This window comes from Ursus americanus, chromosome 31 (assembly GCF_024610735.1).
Source record: "Ursus americanus isolate L20-20 chromosome 31, mUrsAme1.1.p, whole genome shotgun sequence".
NCBI lineage: Eukaryota > Metazoa > Chordata > Mammalia > Carnivora > Ursidae > Ursus > Ursus americanus.
Window position 1 is genome coordinate 11,182,428 of NC_142157.1, and position 26,066 is coordinate 11,208,493.

The window sequence follows — 26,066 nt, forward strand, 5'->3', positions numbered from 1 at the left end:
GCTTCAATGTGAATAGCCACAAATTGCAAGTAAAGCACTCAATTCAAGTAATGACTAGAAACAGGAAATGAAAAAGTATCAATTCTAAAAGCAGTCATAAAGAGCACTATCATACTCATGGGATAAAACCTGAGAAGAATAGCAAAGAACTGATAGAGGGAACTATCACAATGTTCACTATTTAGAACAACATACAATGTACATCTTTGCCCAAGAACAATATCTATTATGAAAACATTTTGATTCTAATTTATATTAGCTCATATTTATATTTTAAAAGTTATTCCTGGATCAAATGTTTAAAAGAAAGACATTAAAATTCATAACATTCAAAAAATACCTACAAATTAATAGGAAAATGAGCCAGGAAAAATTATGAAAATGGGTAAATTAGACAAACAGCAATCATACAGAAAAGCAAATGGTTAAGAGAAGTGAGCAAATATGTCCAGCCTCATTAATCGTAAGATATCAGCAGATTAAATAATATTCTCATATGAGCAAAATAAAGATTGATAATAACCAATGTTGTCAAGGACATGGGTATATATTGGTAGAGAGTCACGTGTAGTATGTCTAAAAATTTTTTTAAGTGCACATTCTCTTTGTAACAGCAGTCCCACTTTCCAGTGTGTATATATGTGTGTGTGTATGTATATATACACACTTCTCCCACAAGTAATATATATATATTCACCTCCTCCCACAAGCAGACAAACAAAGCAACAACTACATGCAATACAACTCACTCTGAAAACAACCTGAACACTGACAGATCTTTCACAGCTAACGATGTTAAGAGAAGGCCACATCAAGAAAAGTAGGAGGGACTGAGATGTGATTGGAGCCAAACCTCAATGAGGGCACCCACCACTGGAGGGATATCACAGGTGTGGAGGAGCAAGGGGATCAAGCCCCACTGGGTAGCTCCAGCCCTGGAACATGCCCCATAACAGCTGACTAAAAATCAGCAGGGATTCACTGTGGGAGATGGTAGGGCTAGAGGAAACTGAGTCTTCACTCTTAAAGGGCCAATGTGCTCTATTACTCCCTCCCAGACCCAGCACAGAGGCAGCAATTTGAAAAGCCCCTGTGTTATACATAAAAGAAATTTATTGAATAATTTTAGGACATGTGCCAGAGGGGCAGGGATCTGCGGTTTTCTTTGGAAACAGAAGAGTGAGCAGATGCTGTTTTTCTTGTGCTCCTTCAGCCTAGCTGGCAGCAAGCTGGTGAGAGCCAGCTCTGATACTCTCTATCTACCTTGCCTGCCCCACTCTGGTGTTCCCCTGTGGAACCCGCAAGCCCTGTCCACCAGTATACCTACAGTAGTCATGCCTGGTCATAGCTGACACTGAGGCTGAGGGCCAGCCCTGCCCACTAGCATATCTGCAGCAATTGTGGCACAGCCACAGCAGGAGGGCACATGCAGATCACAGAGAGAACACCTGTGGAGTACCTGGTTTTGGTGACCAGGGAGATTGCTCTACTGGACACCACTGGATGCCTTCTACATAAGGCCATTATTGGAGGAGATATAGCTGACCTACTTAATACACAGAAATAAATACAGAGAGTTAGACAAAATAAGGAGACAAAGGAATATGTTCCAAATGAAAGAACAAGGGAAAAAAACCTTAGAAAAAGAGCTAAACGAAATGGAGATAAGTAATCTACCGGATAAAGAGTTCAAAGTAATGGTCGTAAAGATACCAGATTGCCAGAAGAGTGGATGAACTCAGTAAGAACTTCAACAAAGAGATATAATCTACAAAAAACCCCTCAAAACAAAAAACTCAAAAAATCCAGCACAGCTGAAGGATATAATAACTGAAATAAAAATACACTACAGGGAATCAACGTCAGATTAAAGGATGCAAAAGAGTGGATCAGCAATCTGGAAGATAGGTAGTGGAAATTATCCAAGCTGAACAGAAAAAAAATTTAAAAATGGGATCTCAAGGACAATATCAAGCATAATTACATTTGCATTATAAGGATCCCAGAGGAGTAGAGAGGAAAAGGGGCAGAAAACTTATTTGAAGAAATAATAGCCAAAAATTTGTCTAATCTGGGGAAGGATATAGACATCCAGGTCCGGGGCGCACAGAGAATCCTAAACAAGATGAACCCAAGGAGGTCCACACCAAGACACATAATTAAAATGGCAATAATTAAAGAAGGAATCATAAAAGCAGCAGAAGAAAAGCAAACAGTTATGTACAAGGGAAATTCCATAATGCTATCAGCTAATTTTCAGCAGAAAGTCTGCAGGGCAGAGGGAGTTAAAGGAAAAAACCTACAATCAAGAATACTCTACCTGGTAAGATTGTCATTCAGAATTGAATGAAAGATAAAGGTTCCCAGGCAAACAAGTTAAACATGACCACTAGACCAGCCTTACGAGAAATGTTTATAGGGACTTCTCTAAGTAGGAAAGAAGAGGCCATAATTAGAAGAAAACTATGAAAGGAAAAAAATTACACTGGTAAAGCAAACAGAGAGTCAGGTCACATTTAAAGCTAGTATGAAGGTTAAAAGACAGAAGTAGCACAATCAATTATAAATAAAGAAACTCATCAAGGGATACACAAAACAAAAACAAGTAAGTTATGACATCATATACACAAAACATGGAAGGTGGAGTAAAATTTGGTGCTTTTAGACTGTGTTCAAACTTAAGGGACCTTCGACTTAACATAGACTGCTATAAATACAGGATGTTATAGATAAACTTTTTTTTTCAATCCAAAAACATATGATACACAAAAAATAAAGAAAAAGAAATACACACATAAGAATAAATAAAGTCATTAAATCACAACAGAAGAGAGCAAGAGGAGAAGAATTATAAAAACAACCAGAAAACAACGAACAAATAATACATAATAGGTACATACTTATCAGTGATTACTCTAAATATTCATGGACTAAATGCTCCAATTAAGACAAAGGGTGACTAAATGGATAAAAAAAAAAAATGAGACCCATCTATATTTTGCCTACAAGAGACTTACTTCAGACCTAAAGACAAATACAGACTGAAAGTGAAGGGATGGAAAATGATATTCCATACAAATGGGAGTGAAAAAAGAAAGCTGGGGTAGCAGTACTTATATCAGATAAAATGGCCTTTAAAGCGAAAACTGTAACAGGAGACAAAGAAGGGCATTACATAATGATGAAGGGATCAATCCTACAAGAGAATATGACAGATGCACCCAAAATAGGATCACCTAAATAAATAAAGCAAATATTAACAGACATAGCAGGAGAAATCAACAGTAATGCAATAATTGTAGGGAGCTTTAACAGTCCACTTACATCAAAGGATATTCCATACAGACAGAAAATTCATAAAGAAAAAGTGGCTTTGAATGACACATTAGGCCAGATGAACTTAACAGATGCACACAGAACATTCCAAACAAGAACAGTAAGTAGATTACACATTCTTCTCAAGTGCACATGGAACATTCTCCAGAACAGATCACATTAGGCCACAAAACAAGTCTGCAATTTAAGAAGGCTGAAATCATAGCAGGCATCTTTTCCAACTACAATGGTATGAAATTAGAAATCAATTATAAGAAAAAACTAGAAAAAACACAAACACGTGGAACAATAAACAACAGGCCACAAAACAACCAATAGGTCAATGAAAAAATCGAAGAAAAAGTAAAAAAATACATGGAGAGGAATGAATATAGAAACACAATGGTTCAATCTTTGGGATACAGCAAAACCAGTTCTAAGAGGGAGGTTTATAATAATAATACAGGCCTACATCAGGAAAAATCTCAAATAAACAAACAAACCTTACACCTAAAGGAACCAGAAGAAGGAAATCAAAAAAGCCCAAAGTTAGTAGAAGGGAGGAAAAAATAAAGATCGAGTAGGAACAAATGAAATAGAGACTAAGAAAATACAAAAGAAAAGATCAATGACGCTAAGAGCGGGATCTTAGAAAAGATAAACAAAATTGATAAACCTTAAGCCAGATTCAACAAGAAAAAAGAGAAAGAACTCAAATAATAAAATCAGAAATAAAAGGGGAGAAGTTACAACTGACACAACAGAAATACAGAGACAACTACAAAAATTTTATGCCAAATATCGGGCAATCTAGAATAAAATCCTAAATTCCCAGAAACATGTGGTCTTCCAAGTCTGAATTAGGAAAAAATGGAAAATCTGATGGACTGATTACTAGTAACAAAATTGAACTGGTAATCAAAAAACTCTCAGCAAACAAGTCCAGGACCAAATGGCTTCACAGGTGCATTCTACCATACATTTAAACAAGAGTTAATACCTATCTGTCTCAAACCACTGCAAAAAATTGAAGAGGAAAGAATGCTTCCAAATTCATTCTACAAGGCCAGCATTGCCAAAACCAGATGAAGACACTACCACACATGAAAAACCACAGTCCAATATCCCTGATGAACACAGACAGAAAAATCCTCAACAAAATATCAGTAAACTGAATTAAAAGATACATTAAAAGGATCATTCACCACAATCAAGTGGGATTTGTTCAGGGATGCCAAGATGGTTCAATATCCACAAATCAATCATTGTGATACACCACATTAACAAAATGAAGAATAAAAATCATATGATCATCTCAATAGATGCAGAAAAAGCATCTAGCAAAATTGAACATCCACTCATCATAAAAATTCTCAACAAAGTAGGTAAAGAAGAAACATACCTCAATGTAGTAAAGGCCATACATGACAAACCCACAGATAACATTATACTCAATGGTGAAAAACCGAGAGCTTTTCCCCTAAGATCAGGAACAAGACAAGGATGTCCACTTTCACCACTTTTATTCAATGTAGTACTGGAAGTCCTAGCCAGAGTAGTCAGGCGAGAAAAAGAAAGAAAAGGCATCCAAACAAGTAAGGAAAAAGTAAAAGCATCACTATTTGCAGATGACATGATAATATATATAGAAAACCCTAAAGACTCCTTTAAAAAACTATTAGAATACATGAATTCAGTAAAGTTCAGGATAAAAATTTACTATTCAGAAATCTTCTGCTTTTCTATATACTAATAATAAGCCATCAGAAAGAGAAATTAGGAAAATAATCCCATTTACAATTACATCCAAAGAGAATAAAATACCTAGAAATATATTTAAACATGGAGGTGAAAGACACGTACTCTGAAAACTGTAAGACACTGATGAAAGAAATTAAAGATGACAAAAATAAATGAAAAGATACATCATGCTCATGAATGGAAAGAATCAATACTGTTAAAATGTCCATACTACCTGGGTGCTTGGGTGGCTCAGTTGGTTAAGAGTCCAACTCGATCTCAGCTTAGGTGTTGATCTCACTGTTGTGAGTTCAAGCCCTGTATTGGGCTCCACACTGGGCGTGGAATCTGCTTAAAAAAAAAAAAAGTCCATATTATCCAAAGCAATCTGCAGACTCAATACAATCCCTATCATAATAACAGTAGCATTTTTCACACAACTAAAACAAATATTCCTAAAATTTGTATGTAACCACAAAGACCTCAAACAGCCAAAGGAATCTTAAAGAAGAGGAACAAAGATGGTTGTATCACAATCTCAGATTTGAAATTATATTACAAAGCTATAGTATTCAAGACATTATGGTACTGGCACATAAAGAGACACATAGTTCCATGGAACAAAATAGCCCAGAAATAAATCCACGATTACATGGTCAATGAAGGAGGGAAAATATACAATGGGGAAAGACAGTCTCTTCAATAATTGGTGCTGGGAAAACTGGAGAGTTAACATGCAGAAAAATGAAACTAACCCACTTTGTTATACCACACACAAAAATAAACTTAAAATGGACTACAGACCTAAATGAAAGACCTAAAACAATAAAGCTCCTAAAAGAAAACATAGGCAGTAAACTCTTGGACATCAGCCTTAGCAATATTGCTAAGGAAGGATACAGAAACAAAAATAAACTATTGGGACTGCGTCAAAATAAAAAGGTTTGGCATAGTGAAGGAAACCATCAACAAAACAAAAAGGCAATCTACTGAATGGGAGAAGATATTTGCAAATGAACGGCACCTGGGTGGCTCAGTCCGTTAAGCATGTGCCTTCAGCTCAGGTCATGATCCGGGGATCCTGGGATTGAGCCCTAGTTGGGCTCCTTGCTCAGTGGGGAGCCTGCTTCTCCCTCTCCCTTTGCCTACCTCTCCCCTGCGTGTGTGCATGCTCTCTCTCTCTCTCTTTCTCTCACTCTCTCTCTCCCTGTCAAAACAATAAAAAATCTTAAAAAAAAAGATATTTGCAAATGACATATACAATAAGGGATTAATACCCAAAATGTTTAAAGAACTCCTACAACTCAAAAGCAAAAAATAGATAATCTGATTAAAAAGTGGACAGAGGACCAGAAAAGACGTTTTCCAACAAATATGTATACACGGCCAATAAGCACATGAAAAGATGCTTAGCATCACTAATCATCAGGGAAATACAAATCAAAACCACAATGAGATATCACCCTACACCCATCAGAATGACTAGAATAAAAAAGACAAGAAATAACAAGTGTTGGCAAAGATGTAGAGAAAAGGGAAACTTTGTACACTGTTGGGGGGGAATGCAAATTAGTGCATCCCCTATGAAAAACAGTACGGAGATGTATCAAAACATTAAAAATAGAAATACCATATGATCCAGTAATTCCACTTCTGGGTATTTATCCAAAGAAAATGAAAATACTAATTACTGAAAAGCTATAAGCACTGCTATGCTCATTGCAGCATTATTTACAATAGCCAACATATGGAAGCAACCTACATATCTGTTGATAAATGAATGGATAAAGAAGATATGGTATATACACACAATGGAATATTACTAAGCCTTTAAAAAGGAATGAAATCTTGCCATTTATGACATGGATGGACCTACAGGGTAACATTAAGTGAAATAAGTCAGACAGTGAAAGATAAATCCTATACGATTTCACTTACATGTGGAATCAACAGAACAAACAGACAAAATCAAAACAAAAGTAGAAGCAGACTCATAAATATGGAAAACTGGTGGTTGCCAGAGGGTGAAGGAGGTAGGATGATATGCAAAATTGGTGGGACTAAGAAGTACAAATCTCCAGTTATAAAAGAAATAAGTCAAAGGGATTAAAAAGTACAGTATGGGGGGGCGCCTGGGTGGCGCAGTTGTTAAGCGTCTGCCTTCAGCTCAGGGCGTGATCCCAGCGTTCTGGGATCGAGCCCCACGTCAGGCTCTTCCACTGGGAGCCTGCTTCTTATTCTCCCACCCCTCCTGCTTGTGTTCCCTCTCTCGCTGGCTGTCTCTCTCTCTAATAAATAAATAAAATCTTAAAAAAAAAAACTTTAAAAAAAGTACAGTATAGGGAATATAGTCACTAATATTGTAATAACTTTATGTGGTGACAAAGGGTAACTACACTTATCTATCATGTTAAGTATTTTGCAATATATTTAAGATCTTTATTTTTTAAGAGGGAGAGAGGCAAGGTCAGGAGGGGCAGAGGGAGAAGGAGAGAGAATTCAAGCAGGTTCCACGCCCAGCATGGAGCCCAATGCAGAGGGCTGAGATCACAACCCTGAGATCATGACTTGAGGTGAAATCAAGAGTCAGATGCTTAATTGACTGAGGCACGCAGGTACCCCAAGAGAAGATCTTTATTTATTTATTTATTTATTTATTTATTTATTTATTTATTTATTTATTTTTATTTTATATTTTTTAAGATTTTATTTATTTATTTGACAGAGAGAGAGAGACAGGCAGTGAGAGAGGGAACACAAGCAGGGGGAGTGGGAGAATAAGAAGCAGGCTCCCAGCGGAGGAGCCTGATGTGGGGCTCGATCCCAGAACACCGGGATCACGCCCTGAGCCGAAGGCAGACGCTTAATGACTGAGCCACCCAGGCGCCCCAAAAGAAGATCTTTAAAGGAGACATATTACCTTCAAAGGGGTAACAAAATGACAGCTGATTTCCTGATGGCAACAAAGGAAGCCAGGAGACCATGGAATGATACATTCAGTGTGCAAAGGGACAACTAGTTTGAACCTAGAGCTCTATTTTTAGAATAAAAATCTTTTCTGCATGAAACCAAAATGGTGATATTCTCAGGCCATCAAAAACTGAGAGCTATGCCTTAGCAGACCTTCATTAAAGGAAAATCTAAAGTACTGGACATGGAAGGACAGTGATTTCATACTCAAAGTCTGGATGCAAACAGAAATGGAGAGAGAGGTCCTCCGATGGGATCAGTGGTTTGGATCTGGATTTCTGCTCCTGCCTGACACACTACAACCACCAGTAAAATGAAGTGGCAGGAGTGAAGGACTAAAAGGGGCACGAGGAATCTTTTGGAGATGATATGTTCATTCTCTTGATTGTAGTGATTGTTCCCCATATGTTGAAACTTATCAAACTGTACACTTATCATATGTGCAGTTTATTGTATGTCAGTCATACCTCAGGAATTCTATTTTAAAAAGAAATGGAGAATAAAAAAAGGTAAACATACGGATAAATACAAAAAATATAAAACAGAAAATGATGACTTTATAAAACAGCAATATTAATGTTTCAAAGAGTTAAAGAATTTAAGCACATGACCACAACAGCGTATTATCCAGAGGGGAATACAGTTGTGATAGGGATAAGGGTAATGCTCAGGAGGTGGGTAAAGGTATTAACTTGACACTTCGGTAATTATGAAGGTTTTTTGGGGGGAGAGGGTAGACACTAAAAGAGTAGTATCAGAGTACATGACTTCAACTAGTAGGGGGTAAAATCGAGTCAGAAAAAAATAATCCAAATAGAAGGCAATGCAGGAAAGAAAAAGAATCATAGAAGAGACAGGACAAATAAAGGTACACAATAAGATGACGCATAATGTAAATAAATGCCTTCATTTGGCAAAAGATTACAGACTGTTTTTTAAAAATTAGCTATATTCTTTTACAATAAACATATCTAAAATATAAGCTTCCGGAAAAGTCAAAAGTAAAAGGCTGAAAAAGATATGCCAGAAAAACATTAAATAGCAAGCTGGTATATCTCCGTTGAAGTCAGACAAAATTTGCTTTCAGGTAAAAATCATTACTAGAGAAAAATAGGGTCATTTCATAATGATAAGAGTCAAATCTTAGGAAAATGTAACAAATTTATGATGTACGGTATGGTGACTAACATAATAAAAAATTTAAAAAAAAAGAAAATAAATTGAAATTTCTATGAACCTATTAAGATAGCTTCAAAATGTAAAAGGCAAAAATGTTCCATATGATTAATTTTGGCCAATGAGCTATAAGTAGAAATGCAAGGTGGCAATTTCCTTAAGAGCAAGCCAGTCTGTGCCCTTTGCCCCTTCTCCTCCTGCTTTCCTCCTGCCTGGTGGCTGGACTGCAGTCGTGACGGCCGGAGCTGGAGTAGCTCTTGGACACGTGAGCCCCGCACCATGAAGAAGGAGCCCGGCCCCCAGGATTCTGCAAAGGAGAGCTACTGCTGAGGCATTAGCCGCTCGCTCCAAGCTTACTGTAATAAATTTGCCTTCTGTAGCCAGTGTTTTTTAGAGTCTTTGTTTCTCGCCACCAGCACCTAATCTTAACTAAGAATAAGTTTACAGAAGCTAAGGCAGTAGGCACTTCTGCGAAGGAGGGGGACAAGCATCATGGCCTTCCTAATCCCAAAGTGCTCCTGTGATGTTATTAGAACACTTAGGTAATCAATATGACAGAGGAAAAAAATAGTTCCTTCAAATGACAACTGGCAATATATTGCATATGGTTTATTAATCTATGCTTCTGCCTCCTACTTTCAACTGATTTGCTAGTTAGGAAGGAAGTAGAAGATTAATTTGGTTCATTTGGACTTCCTTTTTTTGTACTTCCAGCACTTAATGTCCATGGAAATTGTGAAATCGTCCATTTGCGCTTAATATCCTCTATAGGAAATGTAATTAAGTGCAATATCCGTCAGAGAGAATGCACACGTTCTAATTTCTTCTTTATAATCTCTGATTACAATCTGTTTGTGATCCCTAGACATCAGTTTCTTTTTCCTGTTGCTGTTGCTGTTGCTGTTGTCTTCAATTCAGTGACGAGACGCAGAGAAAAACTGCTCAAACACAGACACTTGCTCAAATATTACGGGGATGAGAAAACTAAACGCAGAGAAAGTCAGAAGAAGATTTCAATATGAAAAACCAAAGCCTGTGACCCTACCAAGTGCTCTTCATGACCCCAACTCTGAAAACTAATACGCTCTGGTACATTTTGACTGATGCGAATCCATGCTGGAGTGTATCAGAGTAAACGATGTAAGACCTCAAAGGACATAGGAATATGGGGGGCTCTATCGACAAACTAAGTGGTTTCCAAACTGGGAACGCATGAACTCTGTCCAAAGAGTATGTGGGAGTAGATGGTTTGTAAGAAATCAATTTCCAGGTTCCAGAGTCTTTCTGACTTATGTGTCTGAAAACGTGCCTATGTGCAAAGCATCATCCTGGTTTTCTTATCCTTTCTCTTTTCGATCATCCTCTCCCATTTCACAAGACTTTGAGATATAGTCCAGTCAGTTGAAACAGACAAATCGCCTCACCATAAAACCCTGATTTATTCATTTTCTTAACAAACAAATCACACTGAATGATAAAACTGATTTTTATTGTAAATAATTTATCCATCACTTCATTATTTGAAAAGGATAATGCTCTTGGCTTCTATCTCTTTCATAATATTACGAGGTTGAAGTGCAAAATGCTACTAGTTCCCCAAAGAATGCACATCTTTTCAAAATAAGTAATATCCTCCCTTAGCCATGTTCTCATTTGTTAGGGACACATGATTTACTAGGCATCTGGAAGCCATTCTTTTAAGACGTCTTCACTGTTTCCTTTGGTGTTTTTGGGAGACATCACCCGGATATTATTAATCCTCAGTTTGTTTTTCCAAAATATCAAGTCGCACATTAAATCCTTTATTCTCCATGAGGATTTCTGGAGTAATCACTTCTTGGCTAGACTACACGTTTTCTATATCAAATAACCTACCCTGCATTCCAGTGTACTTTGCTCTGAGTTTCTGCTTTTTAAAAATCCAGAAAAGGGACCAAGGGCTACATGACAAAAAACGGGATTGAACAACTTTTACAGTCTCCTGTATTCTTATTTAGATAAAGGAGAGAGCTTAGATTATAAAGGAAAGATCAGGAATAAAATAATAAAAACATAAAAAAGATTTAGAATAACTGCACGAAAATAAAGGAGCACATCAGAACATTTAACTATTAATTCTGGCTATGCCTCCTAGATGTTCTTGCTAGAGGAATGAGAATAGGATAAGGTGACTGAACCACCTTGATAATGTAATGGGAATGAAGACTAAAATTAGAGCACACTAGATACATGATGAATGATAAGTGAAGAACAGTGTTTTGACAGATTGGATGATTAGTTCCAATGATGTCTTCACTCTGCTGTCACGGTGTCATATACCCAGCCCTTGCTATGGTTTTATACTGGGCAAATAACAGCTCCAAATAACATATGACTCGTTTTGGTCAACAGGCTATCAGTTTGATACGATGCAGTCAGAGACTTGGAAAGTCTGTGGAACTGATTCACCGTTGACAAGAACATGCAACAGGGAGCCGCTGCCCCTCAGCCTGGGTTCCAGAACTAGACCTATGGGGCAGGTTCACAGCCTGACATCAAGCCCAGAAACACAGAGCCTGAAGCAGAGCCACTGAGGCCCAGCCCAGAGCAGCCAAACGCCACTGAAACTACAATTGGCCTACAGATCTTGAGTGTGAGTATAAACCTGTACACCACTGAGCTCTGGGGTGATCTGTTATGCAGCATTGTCATGGCAATAGTTAACTGTCATCGAAGCTTCCCCTCCCCTGATGGCCTGTGTTCATCAGTGCTGGATCTCTCTACGTCTGTGGGATCATTAGCCCGGCCTGGATGATGGAGGATCAGCTTTCTACAAAGCAGTTGGCCTTGGTTCTCCTTGAGAAGATGACTGGCTCCTGGTTGTGTTTTGCTAAAAACACAGTGATAGGCAACCACTTTTACTTGTCTTGGTATTGCTCAGCACTTTCAGATTTCTAAATAACATGCTTAAACTGCTATTTCTTGATTTTTCTTTTTTAGAAACTATTAGTGACTCTTTACTCTGAAAGAGGGTAGAATTCTTTTCCTATCACTCCTGTCCCCTGCCACCTACATACTTCCCCTAGTTCAACACCTGTGTGTTTGCTTGAAAGGACACTTGAGTGTCAGCACCTGTAGATTTTTGTCATCAGGTCGCTCAGTCTCAGCTCTTTTGCATGATCGAGTTGCCATTGTGAGGAAGGTGGCCGGGAAAGGGAGCTAAGGAGAGTCTCAGCACTCAGCATACCCATATGTTCTTAGTTCTCGGCTGTTTCTGGTGCCCCAACTTATGAATCCTTCTATTGGGGAAAAGGATGCTGGGGTCTAGCTCCCCACCAAGGCTTTCAAGCTGCCTCTCTGTTTTCAGTCCACTCTGCAACGTCAGAGATGTTACCTAGTTCTGAGTCTTTCCATTTGCAAATGTTTTATTTTTATTGGCTTTGACTCCTTCAAACTACTCGTTTTTGCTTTCTCCTCTTTCCTAAGCCAATCTAACTCCTCCAGTTTCCATTTTTTTTGCCATGTTTCGCCTGTTTCATCTTCCCTCCCTTCCTCCATCCCCCACTGGATCTTAGCGGGCTTTGGGGAGGTGCATAACGACACACTTGACTGGGAGGCTAGCGATGCGGCATGTAGGCGTGAATTCTCTAGACCACTTGCATCATTTCTAGAGGCGTTGATCGAACTGAGAAGAGAATGTGCCTCTCTAGGTATGTTCTTTTTCTTTTCGATAGTACTGAAGCTTATAACATGCTTCTCCCTTATCCCCCAAATTTGATTTGAGATTCCAGTCATTTTAATTATTTTTTTACTCAAATTTTCTATTCAAAAGGTCAATCAACTGCATCACAAGTAAATACAAGATAAAAATCAGTGAAAACGTCTTTTCTCCATGCAGCTGCCTCAAAGTTCTCCATGAAGTTGCCCCTGATGTTTAAGGCACTCCTGTCATTTTACTTAGAGTTATTTTGTTTGATACATATGAAATAATTATTACACTTTGTTATTTGACATATGGCAAATAATGGCTAATAGTAATTCATATGTATATGTAATCTGAATTTACTTATATGTCCTTTATTATTTCTTATACTATTCTAGTTCTTTACTACAGGAACACAGGTTCATCGTAACATATCAAAAGATAAAAAGGTATATAAATAAAAAACGATGAATTCTTCCTCACTTTTTAAGGTAATGTATATTATTGATTTGCTCTGTAACCATCCACAATTTGTACAAATACCTGAGAAATAATATGTTAAAACTGTTTCACTAATTTAAGACATTGGGATTCAAGATACAACAGACAATTTATTTCAGAGTGAGGAACCAGGCCAAGATGTAAAATGGTAAAAGCTCTCACTGGAAAGCCAATTACCTGACTCACCACGCTGAAGTTGTAGAAGGGAAATGAGTTGTAGAAGGGAAATTCCAGGGAGGAGCTTTTCGGAGAGACCTGTGCTAGCCATCTCTTCTCTACTCACTAGACCCCAACCTCAAGTCAGAGAGGAAGAAAAGGACGTCTAGGGGACCACTTAGAGACCTAACTATGTATCCTTTGCCCTATGCGGTACGGAGTGGGGAGGATGCAGTGGGCAAGCCTGGGGGTGAGAGACAGGCTGGGTATAGAGGCTCTGGCAGCAGAACGGAAGGAAGCTTCTCTCGTGATGGGACTGACCTGCACTTCCCGAGTTTGTCGGGCAAATAATGTGAGCGCGGTGAGGGAAACACTCTGGTGGAGGTGGGACCCCAGCTGTGAGACCCCAGCAGACAGACGTATGAACTGCTAGATTCCCGAAGCTACGGCCAGAATGGAGATGCTTGCTCTGGGTTGGGGCTACACCCTAGGGGAAGGACACCAACAGTGTAAGGTCTTTGAAGTGCCAAGAAAAACTCTCACTGGAGAAAGAGCCAGTGGAAAGAGAGGTGGAAGTAGGAGTGGCCATGCTTACCCGTCACCTGGGGGAATTTGTGCTTCCTGTCACTGCATGTCTGGGCTCCACACATTCAGAAGTCCTGGTTTCTAGGGAGGAAATGTTCCACCACTGGACATTAAACTAACTTTTGGGGGGCACCTGGGTGGCCCAGTCAGTTAAGCATCTGAGTCTTGATTTCATGGGATCGAGCCCCATGCTGGGCTCCGTGCTCACCACGTAGTCTGCTTGAGATTCTCTCTCCCCTTCCTCCCCCTCTCTCTCTAAAATAAATAAATAAATCTTAAACTTTAACTTGTGGTAACTTTGTGACTTTGGGCTCTTTGTGCAAGAAACCAACAGGCAAGTCAAGGAGTCATGACCCTGGTCAGAGCAATTGACCCTGATCATGAGGATGAGGTAGGGTTGCTATGGGGTAAGGGGAGGATGTGTTTGGAGCTGGGTGGTTCATCTGTGGACTGCTTGGTATTTCCTTGCCCAATTTCGATGGTAAAGGCACAAATAAAATAGGCACCATGTGACAAGGGCTGGTGATGCCATTGGTTCAAATCCCTCAGCAGAGATGGCCAGGGATCACCCCACCAGGTAAGCCATCTAGATCAGCAAAGGTGCTCCTGAAGGGTGAGGGGAGTCTGGAATAGGCAGAAGAGAGGGGAGATGATGAGTATCCGTTGTGGCCGTGAGACCAGCTGCACAGCCAGGGGCTGTGTGTGGCTTTATCTCATATCTTTCTCTTGCTAAGTTCCCCTAGGAAAAGCAGCCCACCAGAATCCTGGAGAAGCCGCTCCCAGCCATACTGCATGATGCTAGGGCATCTCACCTGTGAAGGGGTGGACTGTAGTGGCTGCTGTGGACTCTCCAGACCCCCACCTCCATCCCACTCCTCCAGGGCCGAGGCACGCTTGTCCTCACCTGCTGGGGAGTATTTGTAGCAGACAGCTCTCCACTTAAGGGCTGAGAGCCGGCACAGCACCCCTCCCCCCGCCCCAGGACAGCCTGTATCCAGTGACTGCCCAGTAATGATGAGCTGCTGTGGGAATGCCGAGGTCCAGCCCCCTCGCCCCACTATGGAAAAACTCTGCAGGGCCACCCCAGCTCCAGAGCTCCCCGCTGCAATTCAGCCGCTCTCGTCCCATCCCATTGCTTTCATCTCCTTGCGCATTTTCCTCAATAAATGGCTCACGAGCATTTCTTCATCTTGGAGTCTGTTTCCTGGGGAACTTGACCCAACAGGGCTGATTAAGAGTCTCTTGGCTTCAACTCTGGTACTTTAATAGCCTACTTTGACAACAGAGCCCAATGGCCGACACCACAAATCAGATCACGTCGCACCTGCTTAAAATCCTCCAGTAACTTTCACTGCTCTTGGAATAAAATCTGACTCTATCATGGCTTCGACCCCTGCTTTATGTAACCCTGCCCACGTACTCATCCTCTCCCTGCTCCCTCCTCCCCCTGCTCACTGTGCTCCCTGCTACTGGCCTGCCTTCTATTCTAGAAATTCTGAATGTACTTTAATGGAGTCCTTTTTTTTTTTTTTTTTTTTTTTTTGCCAGCACCCAAATTTAGATAACCTAGTTCTGCTAACAGAGCACCTGGCACGTGATGGTAGCCAAAAGAAAGCATTAATGGAATAAACGAAGGTCTAGAAGGTTAGAATCTAGAAGGAGCCATTTCATGTCCAGACCACGGGCCTTGGTCAGAAGTGAACCCCTGAGAGATGGCTGTGTGTACAGGAAGGCAACTGAAACTGATTGCCAGTCTCCATCTACAATGGAAGGTGGGATCTGGCAAATTGGGTGCTTAGAACTTCCTCGGACTTCACACAATTTTCTATCATCGGAATTTCTGTTGAAATCCCCTGAAAAATTCCGTTGAGAGGCAATCCCTCCCCTTAATAAGACTTAACCCCATCACTGTACAATGTAAATGATGGTACTTCCCAGCAAGCCTTATGAAGTTGCACCTGTCTTGGCACTCAAACAGACCTTGCCTATCACCTTCTCATGGTTATCGCCTATAAATGCTTCCTTGGCTGCTTCACACCAGCTGGCCCCACTCTAACACAGATGAATGGGCCCCTGGGACCTGCTGACTTTTTCTGTTTACATAATATTATGTGTTGAACTGTGTCCTCCCTAAAATTCATAGGTTGAGGTCCCAGTATCTCCTTACAGAAGTTAGGCTCTTTACAGAGTGAATTAAGTAAGAATGAGTTAATTAGAGTGGACTCTAATCCAATATGGCTGGTATCCTTAGAAAAAAAGAAAATTTGCACACAGAGACAGGTGTACAGGGAGAATGTCACACGGACATGAAGATGGCCATCTACAAGCCAAAGAGAGAGGCCTGGAATAAATCCTTCCCTTACAGCCCCCAGAAGGCATGAACCCTGCTCACAACTTGGTTTTGGACTTCTAGCCTCCAAAACTGTAAGACAATAAACTTCCGTGGCTTCAGCCACCCAGTGTGTGGTGCCTTGTTACAACAGCCCTATCAGACTGTAACACAGAATGTGTGCCTGAATTCTACAGAGGAGCTGAGCTGGTCTGAGCCAGGGTGGGTGGTTTCACAGGGAGCATATTCAGCTGACATGAAGTTACCGGGAAAGGCCAACAACCTCCAGCCTTTCCCAGAAGTCCTTGGCAGACTTTCTGTAAAGCTCCATTGGACAGAACTGGGTCCCGCGTCCATTCTTTATGAAGGCAGTGCCGGGAAGGTCCTCTGCTACAGCAGACTCCTGGGTGTGCTCTCAGCGTGAAAGGCTCTTTTCCTGAACACAGCCACTTAGAATCATCCAGTTGGTTCTATCAACTGTGTCCGAGGAAATGTGAGCTTCACCCTTCCGTGCCCGGCTCAACAAAGAATGCCAGATAGCAAGGCATCTTTGACTAGGTGATTCACCAATTTTACTCTTTCCACGTGTCGGTCACTCTTCTAGATCTTAGGGATAGGGACTTGAAGGGGACAGGAAGGTCTCTTTCACGGAGCTTACTGTGGAGGTGGCAAGCAGCAAGTAAGACAGACTAGTCAAGACAAATCCCACCGGGGGCTTCATTAGTTTGGGTGCTCAGCGGTCTCTGAGAAGCAGTCATTTAAGCCAAAAGCGTGGAGGAGTGGGATGGTGGCGCCTCCAGGACCGAGGCACTCCAACATGCCAAGGAAAAACTGGAAGAAGCCAGCTGGGAATCCTATAGATATTATTACATGATTTTTTTTCCTTGGACAATCTCAGGGTTAATAAATTCAAAGTTGGCCATCAGATTAAGCAATGGTAGATTGTGATACTTCGCATGAATTTGGCAAAGGAGGACACAGCTACTCAGATCTTGGTGGGCACGGGCTTTCTAACCAGCTTTGCAAACCAAGGTCAAGTGTCCTGAATTTGTACATCTCTGCCCAGTTTCTATGTTGGGCTCAGTGATGCTTTCTCACTTTACACAGCTGGTTAAAATGTGCAAGTGACAGAAAGCACCCAAAGAAATTTCCCTGCTCCGGGACTGTTTCAACCTCCCTCTGAAGGGTAGATTCTGACCCTCACCAGTGTGACCTGCCTCACTCTACGGGTATGATGCCGTGATTGTCTCAGAATGTAATCTGCTCATTTGTGAAAGGGCTCCGTTCAGATTATATACCTATTAGCATATAATCTTCCCTTCTGGTTCACTGCAAGTCTAGGCTTCTCTGGAGGTAGAGGCTACTTTAGGCAAAATGATTCCACTTCCAACAACTTTAAAAAAGAAAGAAGGAAAAAAGAAAAGAATCCCAACAAAGGCCTAATCTCTCTAATTTCCCTGTGTGTCTGCCAAAGGGCTCTGCTTTTAAGACGGGACAATATAATATCCTGAAATGTAATACCCTAACATCATCCATATTCGCGTCTTCGACTTTAGGAAAAGAATCCAGTTCTAGTTCCTAAACATTCCACCACCCTAAAGTATCCAGTACCCATCCCTAAACACCCTACCCTCAAAGGTAGTATACTGTTCTTGCTCGCTTTTATTATTTTTTCCCAAACATTTTCTTTTTCCCACTCCTTCGGCCCCATCTGGTTTTTCAGAGCTGCGACTCTTGTTAGCAGAAGTGTCTACAGGTGGGGTTAAGGCCATCTTGGTAAAAGGTATTTAAAAATACGGGGAAATGTTCTCATTTCACTCCAATTCTCTGCATTAGACTACTGAAAAGCAGATTCTGCTTTTCCAGGGAGTATTCGTGTATTCCAGCACATTTGCTTTTCGGAGAAGCCCATGGAGGCCTCAAATATCCGGTGAGAGGCCCTATGCTATTTTGAGAACTCAGGGAAGACTTAAGGTACATAGAACACTGAATGGAACACGGCAGAACACCTGTCCAGAAACCTGTGCAGACACATAAAGCGGCGTTTCTAACGAACATCTGCTCTTTCCTTTCTGTCACACGAATCGCCGCCCAACGCCCGCACAGCGCGTGGCCTTAACGAAGGTAAACGCTTCCCACCTGGTGGAGCGAGTCAGGACGCGTCCTCAAAGAGGGAGGTCGCACGACACCGTCTCCAGGGAGGGGACGAGCCGGGAGCTGCGGTTGCGGGCGGCGGTGGAACCCCGCGCGGCAGGGCGTCCCCGGGCGGACGGCGGCGCGGCGGGCGTGCGTGCGGGAGCGCGGGGCGGCGGGGGCACGCAGCTGCGGGCTGGGCGGGCTCTGCGCGCGACGGCGCGGCGGCCGCGGCGCGGGGGGCGGGCTCGGAGCTTTCCTCCGCGGGGCGGCGGCGCGCTGCGCGGCGGCCGGGCGCTGGCTGTTTACCTGGCGTCCTAGCAACAGGCGGGCGCTCTGCGAGCCGCGCGGGGCGCAGTGCGGGCGCGGAGCTGGGCGCTGCAGGTGAGTGCGGCCGGTGGGCGCAGCGCGGCCGCCGGGGGGACTCGCCGCTGCTCCTGCGGCCACGGACCCCGCAGCTCGCGCCCGCCCCGCGCTGGGGTCCTTGCAGCCTAACGCGTGGTTCGAGAAATGGGGGCCTTTTCGGGCCCCCGCTTCTTTCCCTTTCTCTCGTCGGGCCCGAGCTCCGTCCTCTCCCCTTTTCTCACCCGCCCCCATGGAGCCCCTGCCTCCTCGCCGACACCTTGCCCCTGCCCGGGCACCTCCTGCTCCTTCGCCCCCGAGCCCCCCTCTCCACCGTGCCGCGACCCCATCTCCTCCGTCTTCCGTTCTCTCCGCTTCTCAGGCCGACTCCCTGCCTCTCTTCCCCTCTTCGCCTTTCCCCTCCGCCCTTGCAGCTGTGCCTCCTTCTAGCTATCCTGTCTCCGCTGCCTGCCCCTTCCTGCCTATCTCCCCTACCCCCTCTCCCTAGAAACGGAGCCTCCCACTCGAACGCTTGTCACCGGCCTGGTTGGTGCCGCCATCGCGTGTTTTCACCAGGGTTTGAGTGAACTTTGACTCAGGGCGCTGTTCATGTCAGTTCTGAAATTTTAATTTTTCTGTATTTCTCGGAAATATGCCAGTGCGTGCACTGACTCCTATCAAAGTTACCAGCCACAGTTCTAATCTCAGAGTGGAGGCTTGCATTCCCAGAGCTTCGTAAAGAATTCGGTTTGCTTCTGCTCGAGTGTTACAGAAATCATTCACGGACGGGTTTCATTTTATTAATGATACAGGAAGCTTGCAACAAACCCTTAAGAAAAATTCTATCAGCGATTTGATTAGTAGAGAAAATGAGTAGAATTAGTAGAGAAAATGAATATAAGTGATTCTCAGTTTGTGCAAGCACATGCACAAAAACTTTTTTTCCTTTTAAGCATTACACTTTCTAACAATCTTAAGTTAATTTAAAGATATGTACTGTATTCACATGTATTGGTTGTAACCATGGTTCTTAGGCCAAAAGGACACCTGGATTGGCAGTGGTAGAAACTGAGGAACAGCCTATTTTGATAAAAAGTGTTGGTTTTGTATTTTTACCTGAGTTATACTGACCATTTTTTAATGCCTCTAGAATTAGTGGAATAAATGCTTTTAGTTCTGGTTCTTTTGGGAAATGAAGCCATTAGAAATCTCCTAGACTTAACATGAGAAACATTAGATTACACTGTTTTCTTTTTAAAATTTATTCAGGTAAGCCTGCAAAGTACTTCTCTCTCTCTCTTTAAACCTTTTTATACCTGTCTTGTCTTGTTTGGGATTTTGTTCCACTTCTTTTCCCCCCTGATGATATTTTATATGTGGTCTGGATTGTCCTAGGCCCCCCTGAAATTTTCTTAACCAGCCTTCTCAAATCAAGCCTGTTCATTATTGCAGCTCCTGTTTTACCAGATTCAGAAAACCAATTTGAAGAGATTCAAATGTGTTACAGTTACTTTTGTATAAAAATTTATCATGATGAAAAGAAGACCTTTTTTGCATTTCTTAGCTCGTTTTAAGGTGTCTTCCAGGAAGTTGCTATACGGGGTGTTGACTGGTACAGTCTTATGTAATCTAGGTACGTCCACATTTTCCTTGAAAAAAGTACAAGAAGGAAATGATACACAAGCCATACTTTTCTAAGACCATCGAAACAAATGGTCTAATTAAGATTAAAAACAGAACTGTGTACTGTATGGTGACTAACATAATAAAAAAATATTATTATAAAAAAAGCAGAACCGTGCACCTAAGACTTTCTGTATACGATAAAGTTATTTGAACTTCGCTCGTACTTACTCTCATAATATTGGGAAAATCAGGTGTTACGTGTGAGCATCAGTACATGCTTTTGTTCAGAATCAAGCAATAGAAATAAACCACTGAAATAGTGAAATAAGTGCACAGAACAAATTGTACCCTAATTGTATACATTTTATTTCACTAGCAATGATTATACAGATATAAAAATAGACACATATTTACATACACATATATCAGCCGTTCTCAGCCCTGAGAACTATTGTTTTTTTATAACAAATATTTTCTAATACCTGCTTTGCTACTCCAAAGTCATAGTCCTAAATAATTCTACATACGTGCATAGTTTTAAATGTTCTTAGTGCTCTAACTGTAAAATAAAGGAAAATGAAAAGGTAAGACATCATAATACAATATCAGCATGGAAATGCTCGGGTACCACTCCACTGGAATATGCAGTCAGATGCTCCAGCCTTACAGACAATTACCTCCTGTAAATGCAGTTGCTCCAAATGCAGGCTGACACAAACACGTCATTGACACTCAGATTGTGTGACCGGTGTGGTCATCAATGGCACGAGTTTCCAAAATGCTGAGCTCTTGATAGACTTCCATATAAAACAAAGTATGTACAACTTTCCTTCGATTTACACGATGGTTGCAGTCCTGGAAAATTCAGTGTATATCAAAACTGTGAAAAAAAAATTTGTGATTATTTGTAAAGTGGAGATAGGTTTTAAGCACAGATATTACTTATCTGAAGTTTTTCACCTACTAGATGCCTGGAGATTGTAGCATAATTCTTCTGGGGACTGTCATGGACATTGCAGGACATTGGGCATTCTTGGTCCTCATCACTGAATGTCAGTATTGTCCCCTTCCTATCATTTTGATAATGAAATGTCTTTTATAATACTTCTGTATTATGAGTACTGCCTCACTGAGAACCACTGAGCTAGATGTCCTGTTACTGGATATCAAGATTTAATACAGTACAAACCCCAAAATCTCCATGTCATTTCTGTAGAGTCTTGGTGCTTCTGAGCTTTAGTCATAATGATGGGGGGAAAGCTCATTCTATTCTATATATAACTTTATAACCATTCTAATATTCTAAGGAAGGCTTTAATAATCCCCTTTAGGAAAAAACAGACTAGTATAGACTATCAGGGAAAAAAGCCTTGAATGTTCACATGAGAACTTGCTTTCTAATTTGGCTCTTATTTAATGTTACAAGCCAGTCAGAATAACAGAGTTCAGTTTCACAGCATGGTTTTAAGCAATGCGCAGCCCAGCTCAGAAGAGCCTTGCCCACCCGCCTCCAGCTCCAACAGACCTATGGACCGAAGGCCTTGATGCCACCTCCTCCAGTTCTCCCTTGCACTGTTGGAGTTTTCTCTTTCTGTTTTCTGCCCAGTTACTTGAACTTTCTTGGGCCCAGGGAAATGAGCAAGTTATTTACTTCAGGGGAGACAGATATTGGAAAATTCAAGTGCTCATCACTTTTACTTAGAGCTGGCTCAGTAAAAATGCACTATTTTATTGCATTAAAGAGCAACTCGATGATTAAAAAATCAACCACTACGACTAATAAGCAGAATGAGGGTTGGGTGGCTTAAAGGCTTGAAAGTGAAAACCGTTCTGGGGGAAAGGTGGTTGCTATCCTCCGTTTCTCTTTCCATTCTGATGCAGCGTGCGTGCGAAGCTCAGATCTGAGCATCGACGATCCCATGGGCGTGGCTCTGACGAGATCGGCGCAGTGGACTGCTGCCGGGTATGGGACCCGAGCCTTGGAAACTACTCCTCTCAATGAGGCGATACTGAAAGAAATTATGATGTTTGTGGAGAGTTTTATCTACAAACATCCTCAAGAGGCAAAATATGTTTTTGTAGAACCACTTGAATGGAAAACAAACTTGGACCCCTCAGCATTTGAATCGGGTTATATTGTCAGGTAAGCCCGTAAATTGCTTCTAGAATGTAGTATCTTCATTGTACATATTTCTGTGAATTGGTTTGTAGGTTTCGGGCAAATTCTTTAACATCTATGAACCTCAGAAGTGTTCTGACCCGGGGATTGCAAACAGGAGGCGCTCAGGTGAAATCTGAGGATGTTTTGTTCGGCCACCACGTTATTCATCTGATTTTTAAATCTGATTTGCATTTCTTTTGATAGCGGAATGCCTTCTCCAGGTGACCACACTCCAGCATTTGCTTTTGCTTTATGTTTCAGCTTTCCACTCATCCATACGACCCTCCAGGGCCAAGTAGGCATTGGTTTTGTGACCTCTGATACAGACAAAATCCCTTCTGGTGTTTAAATCAACAATTCCGGGGGCGCCTGGGTGGCACAGCGGTTAAGCGTCTGCCTTCGTCTCAGGGCGCGATCCCGGCGTTATGGGATCGAGCCCCACATCAGGCTCCTCCGCTAGGAGCCTGCTTCTTCCTCTCCCACTCCCCCTGCTTGTGTTCCCTCTCTCGCTGGCTGTCTCTATCTCTGTCGAATAAATAAATAAAATCTTTAAAAAAAAAAAATCAACAATTCCTGGGGCGGCAGGGGGAGAGTGGTAATTTTTGCTCACTATATGGGAGAGGCTTTTTGACAATCGGCATTGTCCTCAAATGAGAACCTTCCAAATCTGAGAGTTAAAAAAAAAAATCCTACCTCCACATCATACAGGGGGCTGTCAGCTTAGCTCTTGTGAACATAGGTGAATATGAATTTATGGAAATGTAACTGTATTATAATTATACAGGGTTAATTTGCATACACATATATAAATCTTTTCTGCTGTTTTGGTCAGCTTCAGTTTATTTTCCACTTTCAGGCATTCGGATCCTCTTTTGTGCCACCATGTTCCTCCTCGACTTTGCATGTGAACTTTTTAAAGTCTGACCTTATCCAAGACAGGCCACTAACCAGCCACAGCTCCCTAGAGATGCCTTTTCCAATTTTTTTTCCCTTTGGGATTGTTTGTGAAAAAGAAACTCTGAATTTCAGTTTTAGAATTGAGAAACCGTTCTTGAACTGCATTTCAGGAGCCCTTTGGTTCTGCCGTCAAGCTTTACCTTCTCTCTGAATTTCCTCTTTTTTTTTAATTGTATTTTATATCTAATTGTGCCTGTGGTCACTTCCTCCTGAAGTGCTTGTCATGATTCATTGCTCCCACTTAAGTTCAGTGTCGTGTCACACGTTGTTTTTCCTAACCTTTGAAAGATGAACTAACCTGCAAAACCATATAGTTCAAGAACATTCGTACTACTTAGCACAAAGGTGGATTTACAGCAGACGTCAGAAGAATATCCAGAGTGTCATTGTGTCTTGCCTCCGTACTTATTTTGTGTCCCAGGTACAGACATGACCACATCTGTAACCTGCGTAGGTGAGCTGTTACTCACACCTCAATTATATCACTGTTTCTCTTTCTTTATCCTTGTCCGATTTCTTTTTTGCACTATTTCCATTCTTCTGTGTCCAGTCTTTATGTCCAATGGTCCCTCCTAAGCAGGATGTCTCGACATTTCGGCACCATGTGTGTTTTGAACCAACTACCCCTTGATTACCTTCCTTCTGTCAAATTGAAACAAGGCAGCTTTTCCTTGGGCCAATTTTTCTATCCATTGTTCTTGTTTCTGACCTTTATAGCTTTCTCTCCTTTCACACAGGATTCAGGTCTGCAAGTCTGCGTAGATACAGATGGCTAAGTCATCATAAAGGCTTTGGCCTTGGAGTCCCTGGCTGTGATTCTACCAAACCGGAATATTCTTGGGTATTTTAGGATATTTAGGCTGATTCTTCTTTGGGGGAATATACATTCTCTCAGCCTCTTGTTCCAAAATAAGTCGGTTTTATCTGCATGGAAAATCTGCTGAAAGAGGTAAGCTACCCCCTTTTGTTGACCTCTTTCGTATGTACGCTCGTAGCCTCATTTCTCGTTTGATGCTGTGCATCTCCAAATGCACTCTCCGTAGCGATCAGTAACGGTAAAAGTGCGATCAGCCTTCTTCTGAATTAGGTTCGCAGGCGTCTGACGTTGAAACTGCTCCGCTCATCACGCACTGAAAAGGTTTTATATCTCATCGCCCATCTTCTTTTGTGAGGATCGTTGTTGAGTAGATAGGCACACCGCTTTCCACGTGTTAGATGACTCATCCTTTTCCTTTAGAATCATTTCTAATGTACAGCTCTTCGTCCTGGAATAACACTTGTCATCGTCTCTCCATGTTCAATGTTTGGAGAAAATAGCTCCACTTTCATTTTAATGGAAATCAGAGGTCTTCTTGTATCACCATTTCCAATTGCTTTTGTTCTTATCAGACAGGATGATTACTAATCTTCATAAGATACCTCAGAATGAAGCCAAGTCCATTCTAAGCTAGGGACAAATGACACCCTGCAATGATTAACACCATCTGTTGGTGGTACACGGAGCTGAGTTGCTTTGACTTATTAGAATGGAGCTTGGAAAATTTAGAAACTGGATAAGCATTCAAAATCACGTAGTGAAAATGTTATTACCTGTTCTTTTCTCTCCTTCTTTGGTAGAACTATGATTTTTGAATCATGTTGGCTTTAATATTGTGGTATTTCCGCTGTGAATGTCTCTCTGCTGGCTCAGTGATATGTCTGAGTTGGGACAAAATTCTCTTCTGGTAGGAGTTCTGGGTGGGTGAGAAGTCAGGCCCTGCGCAGTGGCCCTCATCCCCCTGTCCACTTCCCTCACAATTCATACCTTCCTGGTTCCTAGTTTTCTTTTTTCTTTTGTGAATCTCCAGAGGCATCTTTTTTATTGCTTATCTCCCAGTACTCCTTGGTTTTGGGCATGGTTTGATCCTTTTGCCTTTTTGTTCTAATTTTCTTATCAGTGTCATGAAGGCTCAGTCGCACGATCTCTGATCTCAAAATTGTATTGTTTTATGAGACAATAATTATGTTTTGGTAAAACTTTTTTTTTAAAGATTTTATTTATTTATTTGAGAGAGAGAGCGAGCGAGCAGGGGGAAGGAGCAGAGGGAGAGGGACAGGCAGACTGCATGCTGAGCGTGGAGCCTGACACGGGGCTCGGTCTCATGACCCTGAGATCATGACCTCAGCCGAAAGCAGGAGTCAGACACTTAACCAAGTGAGCTACCGGTACCCCATATTTTGGTAAAACTTCTGTTTCATGGTATTAAGATCAGTGGCCATAACTTTTGTTACTGAGCTCTTTGTTTTTCATTCCTGAGAATTACTAACTAGTTTCTCAACTATAGCCTCATTTCCCTTGCTACTATTTAGACTCATTTATTGAGTAATTACTATGTTCTGGACACTGAACTAGG

At 41.6% G+C, this 26,066-nt stretch overlaps 1 protein-coding gene and 1 long non-coding RNA gene across 8 annotated transcripts in view; one reads left to right on the plus strand and one right to left on the minus strand.

Moving 5' to 3' along the window:
* Positions 1–18,754, minus strand: part of LOC123802253 (uncharacterized) — a 79,634-nt gene extending 60,880 nt beyond the window's left edge. For all 5 annotated transcript variants that reach the window (XR_015722400.1, XR_015722401.1, XR_015722402.1 and 2 more), the window contains exons 1-2: positions 18,594–18,754; positions 5,291–5,403 (exon numbers count right to left, since the gene is read on the minus strand). This is a non-coding gene — a long non-coding RNA (uncharacterized LOC123802253). The remainder of the gene's footprint in view (positions 1–5,290; positions 5,404–18,593) is intronic.
* A 97-nt stretch (positions 18,755–18,851) lies between these two features.
* Positions 18,852–26,066, plus strand: part of ODAD2 (outer dynein arm docking complex subunit 2) — a 174,619-nt gene continuing 167,404 nt past the window's right edge. The window contains exons 1-2 of one of the 3 annotated variants that reach the window (XM_045812814.2): positions 18,852–18,971; positions 22,437–22,698. In XM_045812814.2, coding sequence (XP_045668770.1) covers positions 22,475–22,698 — 224 coding nt within the window. In that variant the 5' untranslated portion in view covers positions 18,852–18,971; positions 22,437–22,474. Of the gene's footprint in view, positions 18,972–22,436; positions 22,699–24,410; positions 24,623–26,066 lie in introns of those variants that run through there. The other 2 variants (XM_045812815.2, XM_045812816.2) reach the window with 2 other exon arrangements.